The 20,200-nt window shown below is 38.8% G+C and overlaps 1 protein-coding gene across 1 annotated transcript in view; it reads left to right on the top strand.

The window, feature by feature from the left end:
* LOC125485371 (ataxin-7-like protein 1) overlaps nt 1–20,200 on the top strand; it is a 25,479-nt gene continuing 5,279 nt past the window's right edge. Inside the window, exon 1 of the mRNA XM_048607826.1 lies at nt 1–219. Coding sequence (XP_048463783.1) covers nt 77–219 — 143 coding nt within the window. The 5' untranslated portion in view covers nt 1–76. The remainder of the gene's footprint in view (nt 220–20,200) is intronic.

Raw genomic sequence — 20,200 nt, 5'->3', positions numbered from 1 at the left:
GAGACATGGTTCTTCATGTAAGGCAACCCCCTCACCAGCTTCTTCAACCTCCAATTCCACAACATCACCTGTCTCAATGAAATCCAAAGCCTGCAGTAGCCATATGCTAGTTGGTAGCAACTCCAAGCCATTCAAGTCACCAAAAGACAATCTCCATGCCTCCAATAATAGGCAACCCCAGACAGCCTTTCCTTCCAAAGTAACAAGAGAAAAACCATGGTGGGTATCTTCAGTCTGTTCAATTATATGAAACAGGATGGTTTTTCCGGTCATTGGTATGAAAACCACTTCAATAACATATCTCAATTTTATTCACTAAGGTAACAATTATTTATTTTTGGGCAACTGTTGCAAAGATTTCATTATGTCTTGTCTAATCAGTATCAGTAATGAGATTTTGCATGCGGTGTGAACAGGTGCAGTTGAATCATCTGTTGTGAGTCACAAGTATTACTTGATTTTTAAAAATGCTTTGTGAATAGCTGTTCTTAAACTGAACAAGACACATTTTGCCACTTTTGAAGTTACTACACTTATAGGAGTCCTTCAAGATGCTTTCTTTTGCATGAGGAAGGTTAGTTTGTTTTTCCATGAATACTTTTTTTTCAGTTTTGTCACTGTAGCGCAATCTGCCTTGTCCATTCTGGTTCCCATTGCAAACTTGGAAGGAAGTAAATGGATAGGAATATCTGCTGAGGAAGTCTTCACTTGTGACAACTAAATTTCCAGTTTTCTCTTGTTTAATTTGTTTCCTGAATGTAAATGGATTTGTATTTGAAATGTTCTTTGAAGTAACAAAACCAGTTTCCCAGTGTATTCATGATGACAGATTTTATTTTGTTGTAATCGTTTTATTTTTGTTGTTGTACCTTTCTCCCACTCACTTTTTCACTGTTTGGAGGTAGCGCTACGTGGCTCTGTACCACCAGCTGCCCACCAATTTCTTCCCTAACTAAACATGCTTCATGACTAATACTAGGTAGGGGATGTCGGGGCAAACTATTTATGACAAATATTACCGAAGTGATACACATGCACTCACACAGGAATCCCTGCATTGCAACCAGCCATGGGAATCAGCTAATTTTACACTTCATAATCTACGGGGCCAAGTACAGTGTCTTCATCACCAGCCCGTCTAATATGAACAAACACCACACAGACAGAATCTTTCTGGGTTTAAGGTGGAATTGTAACTCTTTTTGTTTCCACTTGCACTTAAATCAAATACACCAGTTGAAAATGACCTATTTTAACTGATGAAGCAAAGTGTTTTGCCTTGACATATTTAAGTATTCTTTTCCAATCTGCATCATCACACTATTCTTGCGAACACCTCATCACCATATATGGTGCAAATTTCAAGATGGTGCAAGATACTTTGACAGGAGGCTAACTGTGATTATCTGTCAGCTAACAGTAAATGTCCAGTCACCCAATCTTGTTATTGGTTTAGAGGTGTCCGTGTTTACTGCCTATGGTGTTAAGATCCTTTTGCAAGTGCTGTGACACTGAATGTAGCTGTGGGGGTGAGGTGACTATACCAGATTTGTAATGCAATTTGCGTTGCAGTATCTTATGAATTGTCATGGTTTATTTTGAGAATACTTTCTGTTTAAGATGATGGTTATGTTTGTAGGAGGGTGGTAATACGGTGGTACCACAGAGATGGTTTATAAATTTGGAACATGGGATCAGAAATAGGCCATTCAGCTCATTGAAGACCTACGCTCCGTTCAGTTAGATCATGATGAATCTGTACCTTCCCAGCTGTTGAAGCATTTTGGTTCTATAACCCTTAGTGCCTAATCAGTTTCAGTTTGGACATCTTCTTCAGTTGATTACACTTCAGCTTTTTAGTGAAAAGAGTTCTATGCATTTATTACCCTCAAATTGGTGCTTCCCAACATTGCTCCTGAGCAGCCTAATTCAATGTTGAAGATTATTCCTGCCCATTACTCTGGACACTGTCACTGTAGAAAATGGCTTCTTTTTATGCTATCAAATCCTTTAATCATCATTAAATACCTCAATTGTGCCGCTTCTTCCTCATCTAGATTCAAGAAAATACAGTCATGAGATGTTAGCCATTAACAAATAGTTTCAAATGATGTGAACTGGGATGTTGCACACTTAGCAAAAAAGAATGTTCTTCTTGTTATATTTCTGATTCATGATTTTTGATTAGTAATAAAAATCATTCAGTGTGACTGGGAAGGATGGAAGGGCTAGAATGTTTAACCAAAGGCATCACTCTGCGAGCCCAAGTGATCCTCCTGGCTTGTAGGGAATTAATGCCTGAGCAGATGCACTTCAAACAGGGTGCCAGGACATTTGACATTTTAAAATAACAGTGGGGACATTGACTTCCTGCCCATCCCATCACAACATTATCTGTACTCCTCAACATGAACATGTAATAATCCAAGCAAAACTGACCTGTCTCTGAGAAGAAGAGACATAAACTTACTTCAGCACCCACAAATGAGCGTAAACTGCCTAATGAAAGATTCCATCCAGTATTCCAGATATGGTCGCATCAGAGCACTACAGATATTTCTAATCAACCTGTGTAGACATGTTATGACTCACTTGGGCAACAGGTGGTCCTTGAACCTGGTCCTCCTGGCCCAGACATACACGTACTGACACTGTGCCACAAATGCACTGTATAATTGCAAGAAAAGTTCCTTACTGTTTTACACCAACACATATGCAATCAAGGCTAATATACTATTTGCCCTCAACCGCTCGCTGTACCTGTTCTTAACATTCTGTAATCCATATACTGTACAAGGACATCAAAATTCCTCTGTGTACCAATTTCTTAACTATTTTCTCACATTTGTCCTACCAAAGTGAATAATTTCACATTTCTACACAACATACTCCATTGGACACCTTGCTCACTCACTTTAAACAGTCTACATCCCATTTTTATATTTATGGAGTCAGAGTTATATAGCACTGACCAGATATCCTAAACTGATCTAGTCCCATTTGCCAGCATTTGGCCCCTATCCTTCTGAACCCTTCCTATTCATATACCCTCCTATAAACATAACCATCATCTTAAATGTTGTAATTGTACCCGCTTCCATCACAACCTCTGGCAGCTCATTCAACGCAGTAAAAAAGTATTAAATCTAAACTGTTTCTGGCTGTAGCTTTTGGTTTTTTTTTTACTTTAATGTTAGAATTGCAACAAAGCTCAAACATGTATAATTTTAACTGGAATTGCGGCAAAGTTAATAGAATCATAGACTCCATATAGTGCAGATCGAGGCCATTTGGCTCTTCGGGTCTGCACCGACTATCAAATAGCATCTCATACCTGCCCCTCCCCGCCCTTCGTCCTGTCCACGTAAACCCTTATTTACCATGGCTAACTCATCGTGCCTGCACAACCCTGGACACTATGGGTCAACGTAGCATGGCCAATCCACCTAACCTGCACATCTTTGGACTGTGGGAGAAAACCAGAGCACCAGGAAGAAACCCACGCAGACACTGGGAGAACGTGCAGACTCCACCAAACAGTAACCTGGTGCTGTGAGGCAGCAGTGCTAGCAACTGAGCCACTGTGCTGCCCCAAAGTTAGTGCATTCTCATTTTAATAATGGAAGTGCAAAGAAGCTGGTGCATTCCTTTCTCACAGTGAAATGTAAGTGGTGCTTGCACTATTAAATGAACAGAACCTGAACAGCAAGAGAGCAACTGGGTGGAATATATTTGTTTACTACTGTTAAACCTAAGGACAGGTAAACTGAGGCCTTTAAGTTCATTTTTCAGTTTGGGGAGCTTGCAAATATGATTGTTTCTTAAGAGAGAGAATTGATTCAGAAGGAACTTTAAAAATGGACTTAATTAGCTTGTATCGGTTTTAGAATTATAAAAAGTTGAATCAAACTACAGAAAGGGTTCCTAACCTCAAAAGATGGCAAGCAATAGATCACACAGTCTTTTTGTTTAACCAACTGCAGATGATATGAGGTCTGTAAGAACAAGCTAACAAGGTTAAAATCATCTTGTTGGCTGTATAAATTACCTCTGATATAGCTTGTGTTACTTTGAAAAGCTGCATGTGTATAAATCTTATGCATTGATAATTGTTCCTAAGTTGCAGAATCTGGCCTGTGATATAAACACAGTGAAAATGAACAGAAGAACTGTAGACTGCAAACCAGTTTGTATCAGAAATGCATTAGTAAATTTCATTTTCTTCCTTAATTCTGTCATTGCCACATAATTCCTTCCAGTAGGCCAGCAATATGTTGAGTTTGACTGAAACTATTTGCGTGGTTTCATGATACACTATCTGTGCTACCTTGCAATGTTTATATAGTAGGCTTAACTTTGCCACAATGTTTCTGCCCCTTTTTGTCTAGTTTGGAACTAGCTTAACTCAAATCACTTTACAAGTACAGTTAAGTTTGAAATCAAATTGAGATCTTCCAAGTGAGTGCCTACTTGCAGATGAAGCAAAGCACTCAAGTGAGGTGCTTGTCCTCCACATAAATCATTTAATTATCGTTATTTAACTGTTTAGTGGCTGTTGTGGAAAAATCATTGATTACAGGGCCTGTAAAAAATCTTAGCGGGCTTTGAAGAGTCTACTAATCCATTATCATTGATTATTGCATAATTAGTTTGTTAACATAAGTAAATGAGAGCATTTTCTTTTGACGTAGCCTTCAACAGCGATTTATTATCTGTACACTGACTGCTCAGACTCAGCAGGGGCTGCATTATATGAAGGCAGCAGCTTCTGTTTAGCCTGGTGCAGTAGTCTTCAATGAAAGTATTTGGTGTTTTGATGTATGCTTGGGCCTTTGGTGGACAGTGGTTTCCAATGTCAGATTCTACCTTTTTGTTCAAGTTAGATAAAGCTTATGCTTTCTAGGTTAATAGAGCCTTTCAATTCATGATTATTCCAAATGTCAGAGACAATTTTTTTTCTCAAAAGAATGGTGTGGGAAAACTGAAAAATATTTTCTTTCTCTATCTTTCACTTTATGTGAAAATTATCTGAATTTCTCTTTATTTTTTAAAGGTATATCATCCTCTTTGTTTCCTTGTGGTCTCACTAGAACATGCTCCTCCTGCGGTCTAAAGGAAGGATAGGTGAGCTGGTCCAACATCCCCAACCATACCATTCTTCAATTGACTATTCACAAGCATCGATAACAACCTGTTGGCAGTTCTGTCCATCACTACTTCCTTTCTTTGTACCATCCCCATTCCCCTACACTCTACCCTTCTACTTTCACTTCTGTTGATGCTTTGCCACTGCAATGCATCTGAGATTTGGAAAACCAAACACGAAAAAATTACCATGTTTTCTCACCATATAGAATTAGTTAGGAATTTGTACACATTCAACCCAATTGGTTGAGACTTGCGCTTAACCTCTGCACGCACAGATATTCTAAACTGATTTGTTCATCCTTGCTTTCCCTTTTCCTTCAACCAACTGTCTAACCAGTTAAGTGTTGAAATGGTTTCTCCCTGATTCATTAAGTGCATTCCACTGCTCCCTCTATATTAAAGAACGTTTCTACTGCTCTGAACTAAGTAACTTACATTTGATCTTATATCAAAATTCCTTTGCTATAAACTACTCATTCACAGGAAACATTACTTTGGTCTCCCCTAATCGACCCTCATCATTTTAAACACCTTTGTTAAATCCTCCCACACTCTCCTCTGTTCCAATGAGACCAGCCCCAGTTTTTGCAACTGTGTGTCTGTATTTGCAGCATCCACGTTAATCTGCATTGTACCATCTATGATACCAATGTCACCATTATATTTTGACCATCAAACTATGCATGCTATTTATTTTATGGTTTTGCAAAAAAATTTATGCGGATTAAAAGTTACTTCTTACCGTAAAATGCATTTATCTGTTAGCTTTTTATGCCATTATCCATTTGAGGTACTGCTTTAACCATCTGAGCCTGCAAATAGCTTTACCTCCACATCACCATTTTACATCATTGAGTTTCAAAATTATACCAACTTAGATATAACTGACAAATAATTTCAAGCAGTTGCTTTTTCACTCATTCTACCGTCTTAAGAGTCCCTCCTTGCAGCTTCTTTTTGTCCTCAGAATTACTTTCCAATGTTTCCTATTTTGTAATGTTGGAAAATTTGAATATGGCTCTTTCTAGCACCAAAACCAAATTATTTAATATATGCAGTGAATGGAAGCAGTCCCAAAAACTGAACCCTGTTAGATAGACCCGATCTGCTCTTGACTCTATCCCTCTGCATTAGTCCTCCTTCCAGTTTTTAAATTCAATTTGCTTATCATTCTGTTAGTTTACTATCCTCTGATTGTCTTAAGTAGTTTTTATGTACTACCTTCTCAAAAGCTTTCAAAAATTTATTTACACCACATCTACTGCATTCCACTAACCATCCACGATATCCTCACTGCCTCAAAGAACTCTTATCAAGACTATTGAGCATAATTTTGCTTTCTGGAATCAGTTAGCTATTTTCTATTCATTTGAATATTTGGTAATTTTATCTTCAGTAAATGATTGTTGAATTTTCCCAACCGCAGACATTAAATGAACTGGCCTCTAATTACCTCAGTTAGCTTTGCCTCCCTTTATGAAACTAAGTAAAGCATTGGCTACTGTCTACTGCTTCATTTCACTGAATAAAATAATAGAACTCAGAAATCTAATTCCTACCATCTCTCCTACTTCTTTCCTCATTTTTCCCATGATCTTTGGATGCATTCAGTCAGGGCCTAGCACTCTACTCTCCGGTAGCCGAGCTAACTTCTCTAAAATTAACTACTTTTCCTTCTCTCTGAACATCCAAAATTGCATGTAACAATTTTATTTAGATGTGTATTTATACATTATGTTTATTGTTTGGAAAGCTATCTTTTAAGTTTCTGTCTCCATATTACCTTTGTTTTTTTCACCCCCTTCTGAACCTCTTTCTTTTTCTTTTTTATATGCTTATATTTTTGTAATCCCACTTCCCGTAAACTGCCTTCTGAGTTTGATTCAAATTTTATTGCTTTCAACATTCTGAAATTTGATATTTTTTTAATGGCACATTGATTGCAAATTTGCAATCATTCTTTTAAAACACATTTCCCATTGTTAATCTGCAGTACTGTGTATCAGTTCCTCTTTACAATCCATCTAGCTGACTTATCTTCCCAAAACCTACCCTATTCCAACCCCGTGCCCTTGCTTTTGCATTCACCTCCTCCCTTTTGATTTCAGTCTTATCATACGATGGCACTGAAATGCTCATTTACATTCAAATACAATATTTGATTAATTATTACATCTAATAATACTTTTTATAATCATGTGAACAACTGCATGAAGAGAGAGACTTGCACACTTTTCAAGAATTCTTTTGCATTTATTTCCTCCTTGTCCCAATCAATGAATAGATAGGTAAAACTTTCAACAAGAGCGATTTTGTTAATCCCCTTCACCAGGATTCTCTTGGCTTGAAATAGGAAGGCCAAGGGTGTTATATAATTGAGGACTTTTAAAAAATGGAAGGGTCTGATGGACTGTGCATAGACAAGATGTTTTCCACTAATGGAGGATACCAGATGAAGAAAACATAAACATGAAAAAATCACTGATAGGTCTAATAATAAAGAACTCTGATTCTTTATGTGAAAAGTATCTGAATTTCTCTTTATTTTTTAAAGGTATATCATCCTCTTTGTTTCCTTGTGGTCTCACTAGAACATGCTCCTCCTGCAGCCTAAAGGAAGGATAGGTGAGCTGGTCCAACATTCCCAATCATACCATTCTTCAATTGACTATTCACAAGCATCGATAACAACCTGTTGGCAGTTCTGTCCATCATTTCTCCCTTTCTTTACACCATCGACATTCTCTTGCAGTATACCTTTCGACTTTAACTTTTGTTGGTGCTTTGCCACAGTAATGCCTCTGAGATTTGGGAGTCTAAAACATGAGGGAATGACCATGTTTTCCATTCAGAATTAGTTAGGCATTTGTATGCATTTAGCCCAACTGGTTGAAGCTTGCATTTATCCTTTACACGCAGCCCCAGCTGCACTTTACTATCTGTACAGTGACTGCTCAGACTCAGCAGGGGTTGCTTCATAAGAAGGCAGCAGCTCACCTGTCTTTCCTTTATCAGATTCTTTACCCAGAGAGTAGTTACAATGTAGAACTATATAATTTATTGTAGTTGAGGTGAAAGAAATTATGCATTTACAAGGAAGCCAGATAATTACATGAGGGAGAAATTCATAGAGGGATGTATGTGGATACAGTTAGATGAAGAGAGGTGGGAAGAGGCTCAATGCATCCTAAAAAGTAACGCAATTTAACAATTTTATTTTCCTTTGACCAGTTTACAGCCAGACCTCCTGTTACTGTTGTTGTGTCTGTAATTTCCCTAAAATAGCATTACGTCCAATTCCCCAATATATCTTCCTGCTGGCGTGAGCAATGTAGTGCATGCACTTCTTTGCCTTTTCATACTTAATACCACCCATGAGCTTTTTGACAAGCTACATTTTGTCGTCTTATAACTGGTGGATTTAATTACCTTCTTCTGCCCCTCCTCGTAATCCTTTTGTTAAATTCTTTGTTACTTGCATTTTTGTATCATCTATATCTTTGTTCTCTTGCTCCCTTTCAATGCTTTTATTTAACCTGTTGTCTTCTGCCCTAGTTGACAGGACTCTTAACTTCAGTATTTCATTAGCTTCCTTCCTGTTTAGATGTAACCTATCCTTCTGGAACAACTACTATTTTCCCCAAAACTGGTATCAGTGCCCAATAAAACAGAAGCCATCTTTTTGACCTCATTATTTTAGTCAAATGCCTTATCTTCCCAATTATCTTACCTTTCCTATTTCAGCACATGGCTACGAGAATTAACCAGCAATTGCAGCTCTTACTTTCTGTTATTTTGCTGGACATGAGCTTTCTTTCTTATGTTGTCAACTCTCTGGCAAGATTGCCTTTATGTCTTTGCATAAGGCAGAGAAAAGGGTTAAAGTGGTGTTTTTCAGGATGGTAGCCGGTGACTAGTGGAGTCAGTGTTGGGATCACAACTATTTTAATTATGTATTAACAATCTGGATGAAGGAACTGAGGGTATTGTTGCTATGTTTGCAAATGACACAAAGATAGGTAGAGGTGCAGGTAATGTTGTGGAAGCAGGGAGGATGCAGAAGGACTTGGACAGGCTAGGAGAGTGGGCAAAAAAGTGACAGAATACAATACAATACAATACAAAGTGTGAGGTTGTGCACTTTGGTAGGAAGAATAAAGGAGTAGCCTATGTTCTAAATGGGGAAAGGCTTTGGAAATCTGAAGCACAAAGGCACTTGGGTCCTAGTCAGGATTCTCTTAAGGTTAACGTGCAGGTTCATTTGGCAGTTAGGAAGAAAAATGCGATGCTAACACTCCTTTCAAAAGCATTAGAATACAAGAGCAGAGATGTACTGCTGAGGCTGTATAAGGCTCTGTTCAGTGCATTTGGAATATTGTGAGCAGTTTTGGATCTGCTACCTAATGAAGGATGTGCTGGCTTTGGAGAGGGTCCGGCAGTGATTTACAAGAATGATGCCAGAGATGAAAGGATTACTATATAAGGTGCAGTTGACAACTCTGGGTCTGTACTTGAGGGAGTTTCGAAGAATGAAGGTGGGGGGTCTAACTGAAACCTACAGAATATGGAGAGGCCTGGATAGAGTGGAAATAGAGAAGATGTTTCTTCTTGTAGGAGTCTCCGACCCAATGGCATAGCCTCAGGGTGAAGGGATAACCCTTTAGAACTGAGATGAGAAGGAATTTAAGCAAAGTTGCTGGAAAAGCTCAGCAGGTCTGGCAGCATCTGTGGAGGAGAAAACAGAGTTAACGTTTTGGGTCCGGTGACCCTTCCTCAGAACTGATGGTGGCTGGGAAACGTCAGTTTATATGCAGAAAATAGGGAGGTGGGTAGGGAGTAAACGATAGGATAGATCCCAAAGAGAGAGAAAGACAGTTGGACAGACAAAGGAGTTGCTAACGATCAGGCTGGGAGGGTGAATAGATGTTAATGGGGACTGTTAGTGGCAGCCTGCCACTACACACCCCCTGTTGTTAGTCACTAACAGTCCCCATTAACATCTATTCACCCTCCCAGCCTGATCGTTAGCAACTCCTTTGTCTGTCCAACTGTCTTTCTCTCTCTTTGGGATCTATCCTATCGTTTACTCCCTACCCCACCCACCTCCCTATTTTCTGCATATAAACTGACGTTTCCCAGCCACCATCAGTTCTGAGGAAGGGTCACCGGACCCGAAACGTTAACTCTGTTTTCTCCTCCACAGATGCTGCCAGACCTGCTGAGCTTTCCCAGCAACTTTGTTTAAATTCCTGATTTACAGCATCTGCAGTTCTTTTGGTTTTTATGAGAAGGAATTTCTTCAGCCATAGGATGTTTAATCTGTGGAACTCATTGCTGCAGAGGGCTGTGGAGACTAAGTCATTGAGTGTATTTATGGCAGAGATAGATGGGTTCTTGATTAGCAAGGGTTACAGGAAGAAGGCAGAAGAATGGATAGAGAAACATATCAGCCATTATCGAATGGTGGAGTAGAAATGGGCAGAATGGTCTGATTCTACTGCTAAACCTTATGGTCTATGGTCTTATAATCACTGCAAGTCTTTCTAAAATGCTCCGTAGTCCATCATTCATAACACGCAGAGAAGTCTGTCTGGACTGCTAAAGATAGTGTCCCACCTCTGACAATCAAATCTGCTTCTACTGCTTCTTAATTGAAATGTAAACTTGCTTTGTCTTCCCCTCCGTCCACACCCTTCACTAAACTCATCTCATGCAATATGCGTCCGACATGCTTGGTACGCTTTTCTTGCAGTTATGGCAGTGGAACACATGGGCCTATGGTGTTCTTATTGTCCCTAAGCAATAGAGATATGCAATTGATGGTGGGGAAAGCCTTTCTACTATGTTCCTTGTTAGGTAGAATAATTGACTGCTGTTAGTGACCGACTGTTAGTTCAGAATGGCTGAAATGGTCACAGTGGAAATTTGCCCCTGAAGGAGGTTGAAATTCCTTCCCAGTATGTAAATGCCAAAACTGCAACCGTATGGTAACAACAGCCTTCAGAATTCTGATGCTTGTAATTTCGCCTGCAGTACCATGTAGTTAGATTTAGCATGAAATTCTCAGGAGCGTTTTTTGAGTGCAGTGTTATATTCTCTGGGGACAAGCCAAACATATAACTGATTTCGTCACATGGTCAAAAAACTTTTACTCTGTTTAGATTTCAGCAAAGAGAGAATTACCCAGATCCAGATTATAGAATATATGCAAATCTCAAAAGTACAGTTATCCATTAACTCTCTGATCTCATGCCGGTGTTTATTCATGGCTCATATGTGAAAATTAAGCATTTGTTATCAGTGAATTTTATCTGTTATAACTCACTATCCAAGACTAATGGTAATAAGGCTTTATAAATACTTAGTAAAACATATTTCTAATCAGTTTTACTTTCCAGCTTTGTTGCTTCAATTACAAAATGAGTGTTTAATGTATTTCTCGTCATTTAACAACATACATGTTTTTTTTTTTAATTAGTGTGTTTGATTATGTCCACAAGTAGCACTGCAGTGTTTTGGTAACTGATATGACTATTGACAGTATTAACATTGTTAAATGATTCGCACAAATGGTTTCCTTGCAGTAGACAGTGCAGTTAGAATATGGTAACTCTTTTATGGCCCTGACACTGCTTCTCAAACTTCTTCCAACTGTGACCCTGCTTTGAAGCTTCAAAACTGTCATGACCCTTCAGTGAGAACTAAGGAATAGGATGGGGCCTGGAATCTTTGAGAGTGGGGACCTATTAGAGGAGGAGTCCAGCTGCTATAACTTGGTCACAGTTCCACTGTAACCCTTAATGCCTCAGAGCTCATGACCCCAGAATTTCAAAAAGTAACCCCACTTGGGTTTGGAAACTGCGCCCTCACAATTTTTAATTGTGCTAGTTTGACCATGAAACTTCCAAGAAGGTAAGTTTCAGGGCAGATTTTTATGGCCAATGCTGTATGGTCATTGTTTAATTTTGCTGTTAGAAGTAAATGCATTATTCTAGGATTAAACTTTTACATTAAAGTAAATTGAAAATTAAATGTATTCGGAAAAGCCGTTTTTACTTTGGTGCTCTTGCAAGTTCAGCCACTTAATGTTGAAAGTGCTTTTATTTGAAACGTTAGGTTGAATAATTGTCAATCACCAGGCGCATGTTTGCTCATTGGCGCAGAGAGATGGTGTGGTCAGCTTTGCCCATTTCTGCCATGCTCCAAGCGTTGGGTGTTGGCTGTACTTGGGCACTGATTAACAAGAATGCGATGAAGTCAGTATACTTCCGTGTGACATTTGTTGAATCCCAACTAGGTAGAAGCCAGGCACTGAATTTCCAATGATGCAGCAGTACGCTCTGTGCAATCAGTCAGGACTGCAGCATGAGGAGTAGAAAGGCCCATTTTATATCTTGGCAATTTATTGCAATGTATCCTGTGAAAATGACATGCTGCAGTAATTAGTGGTAAGCACATTGAGTTGTGTGCATTCTTGAGAAAATTGGATGAGTTCTCTCCCCTTGCTTGACTTGTTAAGTTCAATTATCTTTTGTAGGACTACATTGACAAATATAGTTCAGATAGTTCAGTTGTAATAACACTGATGCATCAGGTCATGTTTCTCCTGTTGCTCCTACACTTCTCTTCTTCAAACCTTTGACTAAGCAAGGTGTCTCTTCTATCAGACATTTTCCAACACTTGGGTTGTGCCTACATCACATGCTTTATGTTTAGTCTAGAAGATGGCTCGCCAGTTAGAATGGGCAGTAAATGGAGTGTTCACTTCAGTGCCTGTTAGGACAGAAGCACTGTGCTGTGACTACTTCTTAATTATGGAAGATTAGTTCTATCCCAGTGGCATATCCTTTTCTCTCTCTCCAAAATAGATGCATCTAAATATTTTGTGCATTTTCTTCACAACACCACTGAAATTTGCAATGCAGAAGAAGCCAATTGGCTTTAAACATCTACACTTTGCTGTAGCAATTCCGAAGTAATCCTGTTGACCAGCTCTCCTGTTCTACTCTCTATTCTTCCCTAGCTTGAAATTTCTTGCCACTTTTTGCTGAAAAGATGCAGTTGCCCCTTAGGTCCCTTTTTATATCTTTCCCCTCTCATCTTAAACCTATGCCCTCTAGTTTTGGACTCCCTCAATCCTGGGGAAAAGACCTTGCCTATTTACATTATCCATGCCCCTCATGATTTTATAAATCTCTATAAGGTTACCCCCTCAGCCTCCAATTCTCCAGGAAAAATAACCCCAGCCTGTTCACCCTCTCCCTATAGCTGAAATCCTCCAACCCTGGCAACATCCTCGTAAATCTTTTCTGAACCTTTTCAAGTTTCAAAACATCCTTCTCATAGGAAGGAGACCAGAATTGCATGCAGTATTCCATTAGTGGCATAACCAATGTCCTGTACGTCCAAAATATGACATCCCAACACATATACTCAATGCACCTATCAATAAAGGCAAGCATATCAAACGCTGTCTTCACTATCCTATCTACCTGCAACTCCACTTTCAAGGAACTGTGAGCCTGCACTCCGAGGTCTCTTTGTCAGCAACACTCCCCAGGACCTTACCATTAAGTGCAAATGTCCTGCCCTGATTTGTCTTTCCAAAGGTAGTGTGGGAATGGAATGAGCTGCCAGAGGAAGTGGTAGAGGCTGTATGATTACAACATTTAAAAGGCATCTGGATGGGTATATGAATACGAAGAGTTTAGAGAGATATGGGCAAAATGCTGGCAAATAGGACTAGATTTCTGTAGGATATCTGGTCGGCATGGATGAGTTGGACTGAAGGGTCTGTTTCCATGCTGTATATCTCTATGACTCTATGATCCCTGCATTAAATGCATCTATGGCAAAGCATTCCATGTTCCACTAGCCTCTGAATTCAGAAATTTCTCCTCATCACTCTCTTTCAACAATTTTAAATTGATGACCCTTTGCTTGATAGTCCAAACTCTATTCAAGACTTTTCCGCTCCTTTGGAAATAGCCCTGAATTTCACAGCTCAACTTATTGTTTTACATCCACAGCATCAATCTAGTGAATCTAAATTATGTACTCGCCTTTGCTTTTATATGTTCTCTATATGGAGGTGCCTAAATCTGCACCCAGCACTCTCAATGCAGCCCAGTCAGTCTCTTTGTCTAAGGGTATCTATAGTTCGTTACTGCTGCACAGCTCAAGAAGATTAACTTATTTCCATACCCTAACCTTCACCAAGATCACCTTTTGAGAAAGAAGGTTTAAGTTTTCTTTTTAACAATCAAAGTACAGTAACAGATTGTTTGTACATTTGCCACAATTGTATAATGCCCACACAGTTAGTTCTTTTAAAAATAATTAGAAAAATCTCAGGAGTAGAAATCCTTTCCCTAATACTGACATCAATTGTACCAGTCTTGCCAGCACCTTTGCTGACATCAGCTAAGCAGAACAAAACAATTCAGCCTGGAATCGACCTACCACTCTGGGTAATGTAGTTACTGAATAAGGAACCTGATGAAGTTATTTGAGCTTGGTTCTTGAGAGAAAATATAACTTCTAGTGCAGAAAAATCAGCTACTTTGTGATCTTATTTTTTCATTGATCTTATTTTCCAGTGTCAGCCTGTGACAATAGATTGTGGGCAATGTGCCAAAATAATAAGAATTTGAATACTATGGCAAAGAAAGGGGTAAATTAAATTTGTTGTTAATATGTGACTTTGGCGGATTGAACTTCGTCAAATGCAAATCATGAAGAAAGGAATACAAAAAGAAGTGTTGATCTTTAAGGCACTTTGATTTGCTTGGATACTTCTGATCAGCAAACATAGAATTTTGAAAACTACTTATTTATTGCCATATCTGCAGTCACGATGTTGGTGGACTTAAGAATACACATAATGGTACTAGCCACAGTTTACTTTCTGAACAGTCACCTGCCCATTCACTTTTCTGTCTTCCAGATTTAGCAGGATTCAACTCATCATTCATTCAATTTAGAATATTGTACACCTCACTTAGATATTTTCATAAGTTAGCTTCTGAGTAGGTGAGTTGCACATATTTCTATTGCAAGCACAAGTCTACATCTTTCTCTCTCATACACTCAGCTGATTCCTGTACAAATTGTAAAATTAAAACATTTTTCAACAAGAAGCAACTGAATTGGGGACATCCCAAGTGTCAACATTGCCATAGGTTCAGAGAAGAACTGCTTTCTCTAACTTGTACTGTATAAACTAAAGCTCATAATTGGGTTATAACTTCATGTTTTAGCGAACACCTTTTCTAATGTTATCATTCTGTTATGGACTGTTAATGTTTAAAGAAGAAATCCTAACACGCAGCAACTAACAAATAGAACTGTGCCATAAGATCATTTTTCAATTTTAAAAAATGCTGTAAATTTAGTCCTACTTTATACCTTCCTTCACCCACCCAGGAGTTCCTTTAACTTACAAAATTCTTAAGATTCATTCACTTCTCTGGAGATCAGCCCTAAATGGTATAATGCCACAGTCCTCCAGAATATATTATAGTGCTCCACAGTGTTCTACTTTTCTCCAAGTGACAAGATTTATGGAGATCTCTCTATCAGCTTTTGCTATGTGATCTTCTAGTTTCCTTCATAAGCCTTGCGACTGTGGAGTCTTTAGTTTCTTGTCCTAACTCAGGGTGTACATAGTCTGCTTTTTCTTAGTGTGTTCTCAGCTTTTGTACACCTTCTCTAAAATAAATTATCCAAGCTCACTGTTTTGTGAGGTCCACTTTATATTTCTTCCACTAGACAGCCAACGTGATCAGAGACCCCTCCCACCCCAGTTATAATCTCTTCCAACCTCTTATTAGGGACAAAAGACACACAAAAGCTTAAACACACTTACCAATAGAGACAAGAACAGCTTCTTCCTCGCTGTTATTAGAATTCTGAATGGACTTCTCTAATTTTAAATTTAGTGTTGATCTCTCTTTTTACAGACCGTCCCTCAGCTATAACGTTGTATTCCTCACTTTGTTCTATTACCCTAATGCACTTTATATGATATGATCTGCCTGTACTGCATGCAAAACAAAACTTCTTGCTGTGCCTAGGTACATGTGACAATAATAAATCAAATCAAGTCAAATCACTAGCTTCAAACTATTTTAGAAAAATTTTCCAGCAAATTTCTGCTTCTCAAAATCCATACGGAGATAGAGACCCCAGCCGATAAAATCAGTATTTTCCATGTTGGAAGTGCAGGCTTAATTGATTAACATTAATTTCTTTTGGTCCTCCCCATGGCAGTTTGAGTAAATTGAATTCTTTCAGAAACAGTCTAGAATTTTTTCAGCCAAAAATGCCTTTGGTTGAGTTAGCATTGAATGTTAAGACTCTCAAACCTGACCCTATCCACTTCTGACTAGCCGGCTTCCATGTTTATTGGAAGTAGGGCAAAGACAGGGCTGTCGAATGAGTTCACAGAACTAAGTTAGAAATTTGAGTACTTGAATGTTGCTTGGAGCCTCTGATTTAACCTACTTTGGAGGTTTATCAATGGCAGGAATAGCTTGCTGGACCTTATCAGCTGAAAGGAGGTAAATGTCTTTACTGCAGTTTTGTGAGTTAAGAAGAGCAGTGGTGCTTCCTCCTGAACCTGCAGGTTGGGGATTCAAGAAAAAAATAATTGCACTAGTCGCTTTGTATAAGCCTGAATTGTGACCCATTCACAAAAATCCTCCCCTCCCTGCCCCATAAAGAGAACAAATGGTTGTATGTTTTTTAATTATTCGCAAGTAGATCACCTGTGATACTGCTCCTGGTAAATTCAATGATTCTCCAATTTATAATGGCCTGACCGTTACAGCATGGAATACACAATGATAATTCTGAATGATAATTTCAAGACACTGACTGCTTTAGTTAACTCAACCTGAACTCACAAGAAGTATTTGCTGTTTGCTCAAGTATTTCTGATATTTGGGACACACTTGTCATTTTCAGGCTAAAGGTTGAAAACAGCCAGCATTTCAGGATTGGCATGTTTCTGGAACAAAGCTGGTCTTCTAAAATGTGTTACCTGAATACAAAGATGTATTATTTCAATTTGTGAATTCATCAGTTTCCTAGGCTGTTGCACAAAGGAAGATAGACTTTGGTATTCTTCATCTGGCCTGTAATCTTGTCGGCTGAATACCTCCTGTCTTTATGAAATGGAATTGGTAGGATGGGTCATACGTTCTGCTGGTTTACCACCCAACATCAAATTGTCAGAGGATTTCTATCTCTGAAGCTATTGTGTTGTTGATTTTCTGAGTTCCCTTCTTTGGCCCTGAGTCGCCATTCCTCCCAATCAGCAATTCCTGTCACATACTTCATGTTCCATCCTTGCCTCCTACTCGCTGCTCCCCTTTCGCCTCTCCTCACATCTTCAGTGTAATACCAGTCAAGGTAAGTTCACTGACCATTGTCTATCTGTCCTCCCACTTCAGCTACTGAAAAAAAGAGTAGTGGATTCCAAAAAGCAATTTTTTGTATCACTTAACAGGAATATTCAATGTTGAAAATCCTTGTCATAGCATCACCTACAAGTAACAGGTAATTGCATATATTTTCCGTGAACGTGTCTCTCATGCAAAGTTTAGTATATAATGATGGAATAGACATTGAACTAGTGATCTGTTTTTGTTCAAGTTCTCATTTTCCTGCACTGTTTGTATCTGTTTTATTCTGCAGAGGTTGTGACTCCCATTTTACTGTTTCCTGTTCCTAATCCTAGCCCCATCATTGTCTACAGGCAAAGAGAGAATGTGGGCAAAATGCAGAGATATGTCTCTGGCATATTCAGGCTGACCCTTATATATTGTAAATTGTAACTTTTGTATTAACTTCAGATTGCCATATTTCCTTTCTTGTCATATCTAAACAAAGATATTAAATTGAATTGGAAACCTTTCAACAGCAGTTTTGAGATATGGCTTGATCTTACAAGGTTAACAAGATAGCAGTGGAAATTTTGTTAATGTTAATCACATTAGGAGTGAAAGTTCAAACTTATTTGATTATTTTGACGTAGAGTTTTGCAAAAGTGGTTACAAACCTAACATGACATCAAATTGAATGAAACAAAGTTCTACGGTTACTGGAGATCCCAAAGAAGAGCCATATCGGACTCAATGTTAAATGTTTCTGTCCCGATGCTGCCAGATCTGCTGAGTTTCTGTAGTACTCCATTCTTGAATCAATGGGATAAACACGACTCACCTAAAAAAAAAAGTCTGTTCTTGTACAGTATAAACTTTCCGTCTAGAAATTGTGAGGTAAACTTCTATATGAGCTGTCTCATGACTCCAGAAATCCGTCCATTGATACTCACATCTTTACTTTTTCAACCTTGGCTGATTATTTTCTGCCAATTGCATGTTGTTTGTTCCAGCAGTGCAAGTACTTTTCTATTCCATGTGTATCTCGTTCTCACTCGCGCTCTCTCTCTCTCTTTCTCTCTCTTTCTCTCTTCTCTCTCGACCCCACCCCCCAATTCCTGTCTCTCTATGTACCCTAGATACTTTTCCAACTCAATTTGAAGGAGTTTATAAGACAGAACCATCACCTTTTGATGAAAATTTGTTCTTGTGTGTTGATTGTTACCAGGAGGTTTCTCTGGCTCTCTAGCCTCATATCTGACCCCCTTCCTCCTTCTAAAACAGCAACTATTTTTAATAAATAATTTTCTGAAATGTATTAGGACATTGAAGGTAAACAATGCAGCTGTCTTTCTGTTTTTTCCAGTACAGGCATGTCAATGCAAAGGGCTGAATGCCCCGAACCCAATGCAAAAAGGATGGTATGATTGAACAGTGCACTAAGACTGTTTTGACAAGACTAAGACAACTGGAATTTATCTGCTAGATATTGAACTTGAACATTGGCAATCCCTTCAGGCTCTCCTGTAAGCCCAGGCATTTGCCAGTGGCAGCACTTTATAAAAGCAAATTTTAATCAAGTTAATGAGAAAAGTTCAATACATAAATGTAATTGTGTGACTGTGAAATATGTAATTTGTTCAATACCATTTTATTTTAGTCACACCCTTATTTTGGACAGTAAAAATAGAATTTGTGGATGAAAATCATTTTGAATTCTTGGGGAAATTACAATACAATACCACCTAGTGTCAAAGACATATGGTTATGCAGTGACGAGGGCTGGTTGACATAGGTTGACATAGGGTCTTGCAGGAAAAGCAGAAGTGCTAATTTGAACCAAGATGAGGAAAGGTGGGGAAGAAGAGCAGAGAAAGTGGTAGCTAAAGCAGGAGGTGTAAAATTGGAGTGGGAGAATATGGAAGAGAATAAACCTTATGAGGATCAGATATTATACATCAACTATGTAGAATAACATGGTATTTCCAGCAGAGAACAGGATATTCAGCCTTAATGGGTCCATGCTGGGTTTCTTTTCTCAATGTAAACCACTCCAGTTTTTTCTTTGTCTAATCCTATCAACCTATCTTTTTTCAGTTTCCAGCATGTATTTATCAAGCCCTTTACTTGCATCTCTGTTTGTCCCTCAACTACTACTTGTGATACTGACTTTTACATTCTAACCACTCTCTGCAGAAAAAGGTTTCTCCTGAATCCCCTGTGGGATTTATTAAAGAGAGTACCTAACATTTATGGTAACTAGCTGTGGCAGCAAATAGAAACGTGTCTCTGTCTAATTTCATAATATTAAAGATCTATCAGGACATCCCTCAGACCTTTCTTTTCCTAGTGAAAACAGCCCCAGCTGGTTCCGCATTCTTTCTTGGCCAGGACCACTCAGTTCTAGCATCGTCTGAGTCAATCTGTTTTTCACAGACTATCACTGTTCAAAGCACTCCCAATTGTGGTGTGACCAAGGTTCAATACAAGTTTCTTGTAATCTCTGCTGCTCAGTTGTTTCCCTCCAGCAACAAAGTCCAGTGCTTTGTTTCAGAGATAGTAGGAACTGCAGATGCTGGAGAATCTGATATAACAAGGTGTAGAGCTGGATGAACACAGCAGGCCAAGCAGCATCGGAGGAGCAGGAAAGCTGACATTTCGGGCCT

The sequence above is a fragment of the Rhincodon typus genome, chromosome 18, assembly GCF_021869965.1.
Source record: "Rhincodon typus isolate 14 chromosome 18, sRhiTyp1.1, whole genome shotgun sequence".
Taxonomy (NCBI): Eukaryota; Metazoa; Chordata; class Chondrichthyes; order Orectolobiformes; family Rhincodontidae; genus Rhincodon; species Rhincodon typus.
Note: the sequence above shows the minus strand (reverse complement) of the source record. Positions and strands in the feature narration are given on the sequence as shown.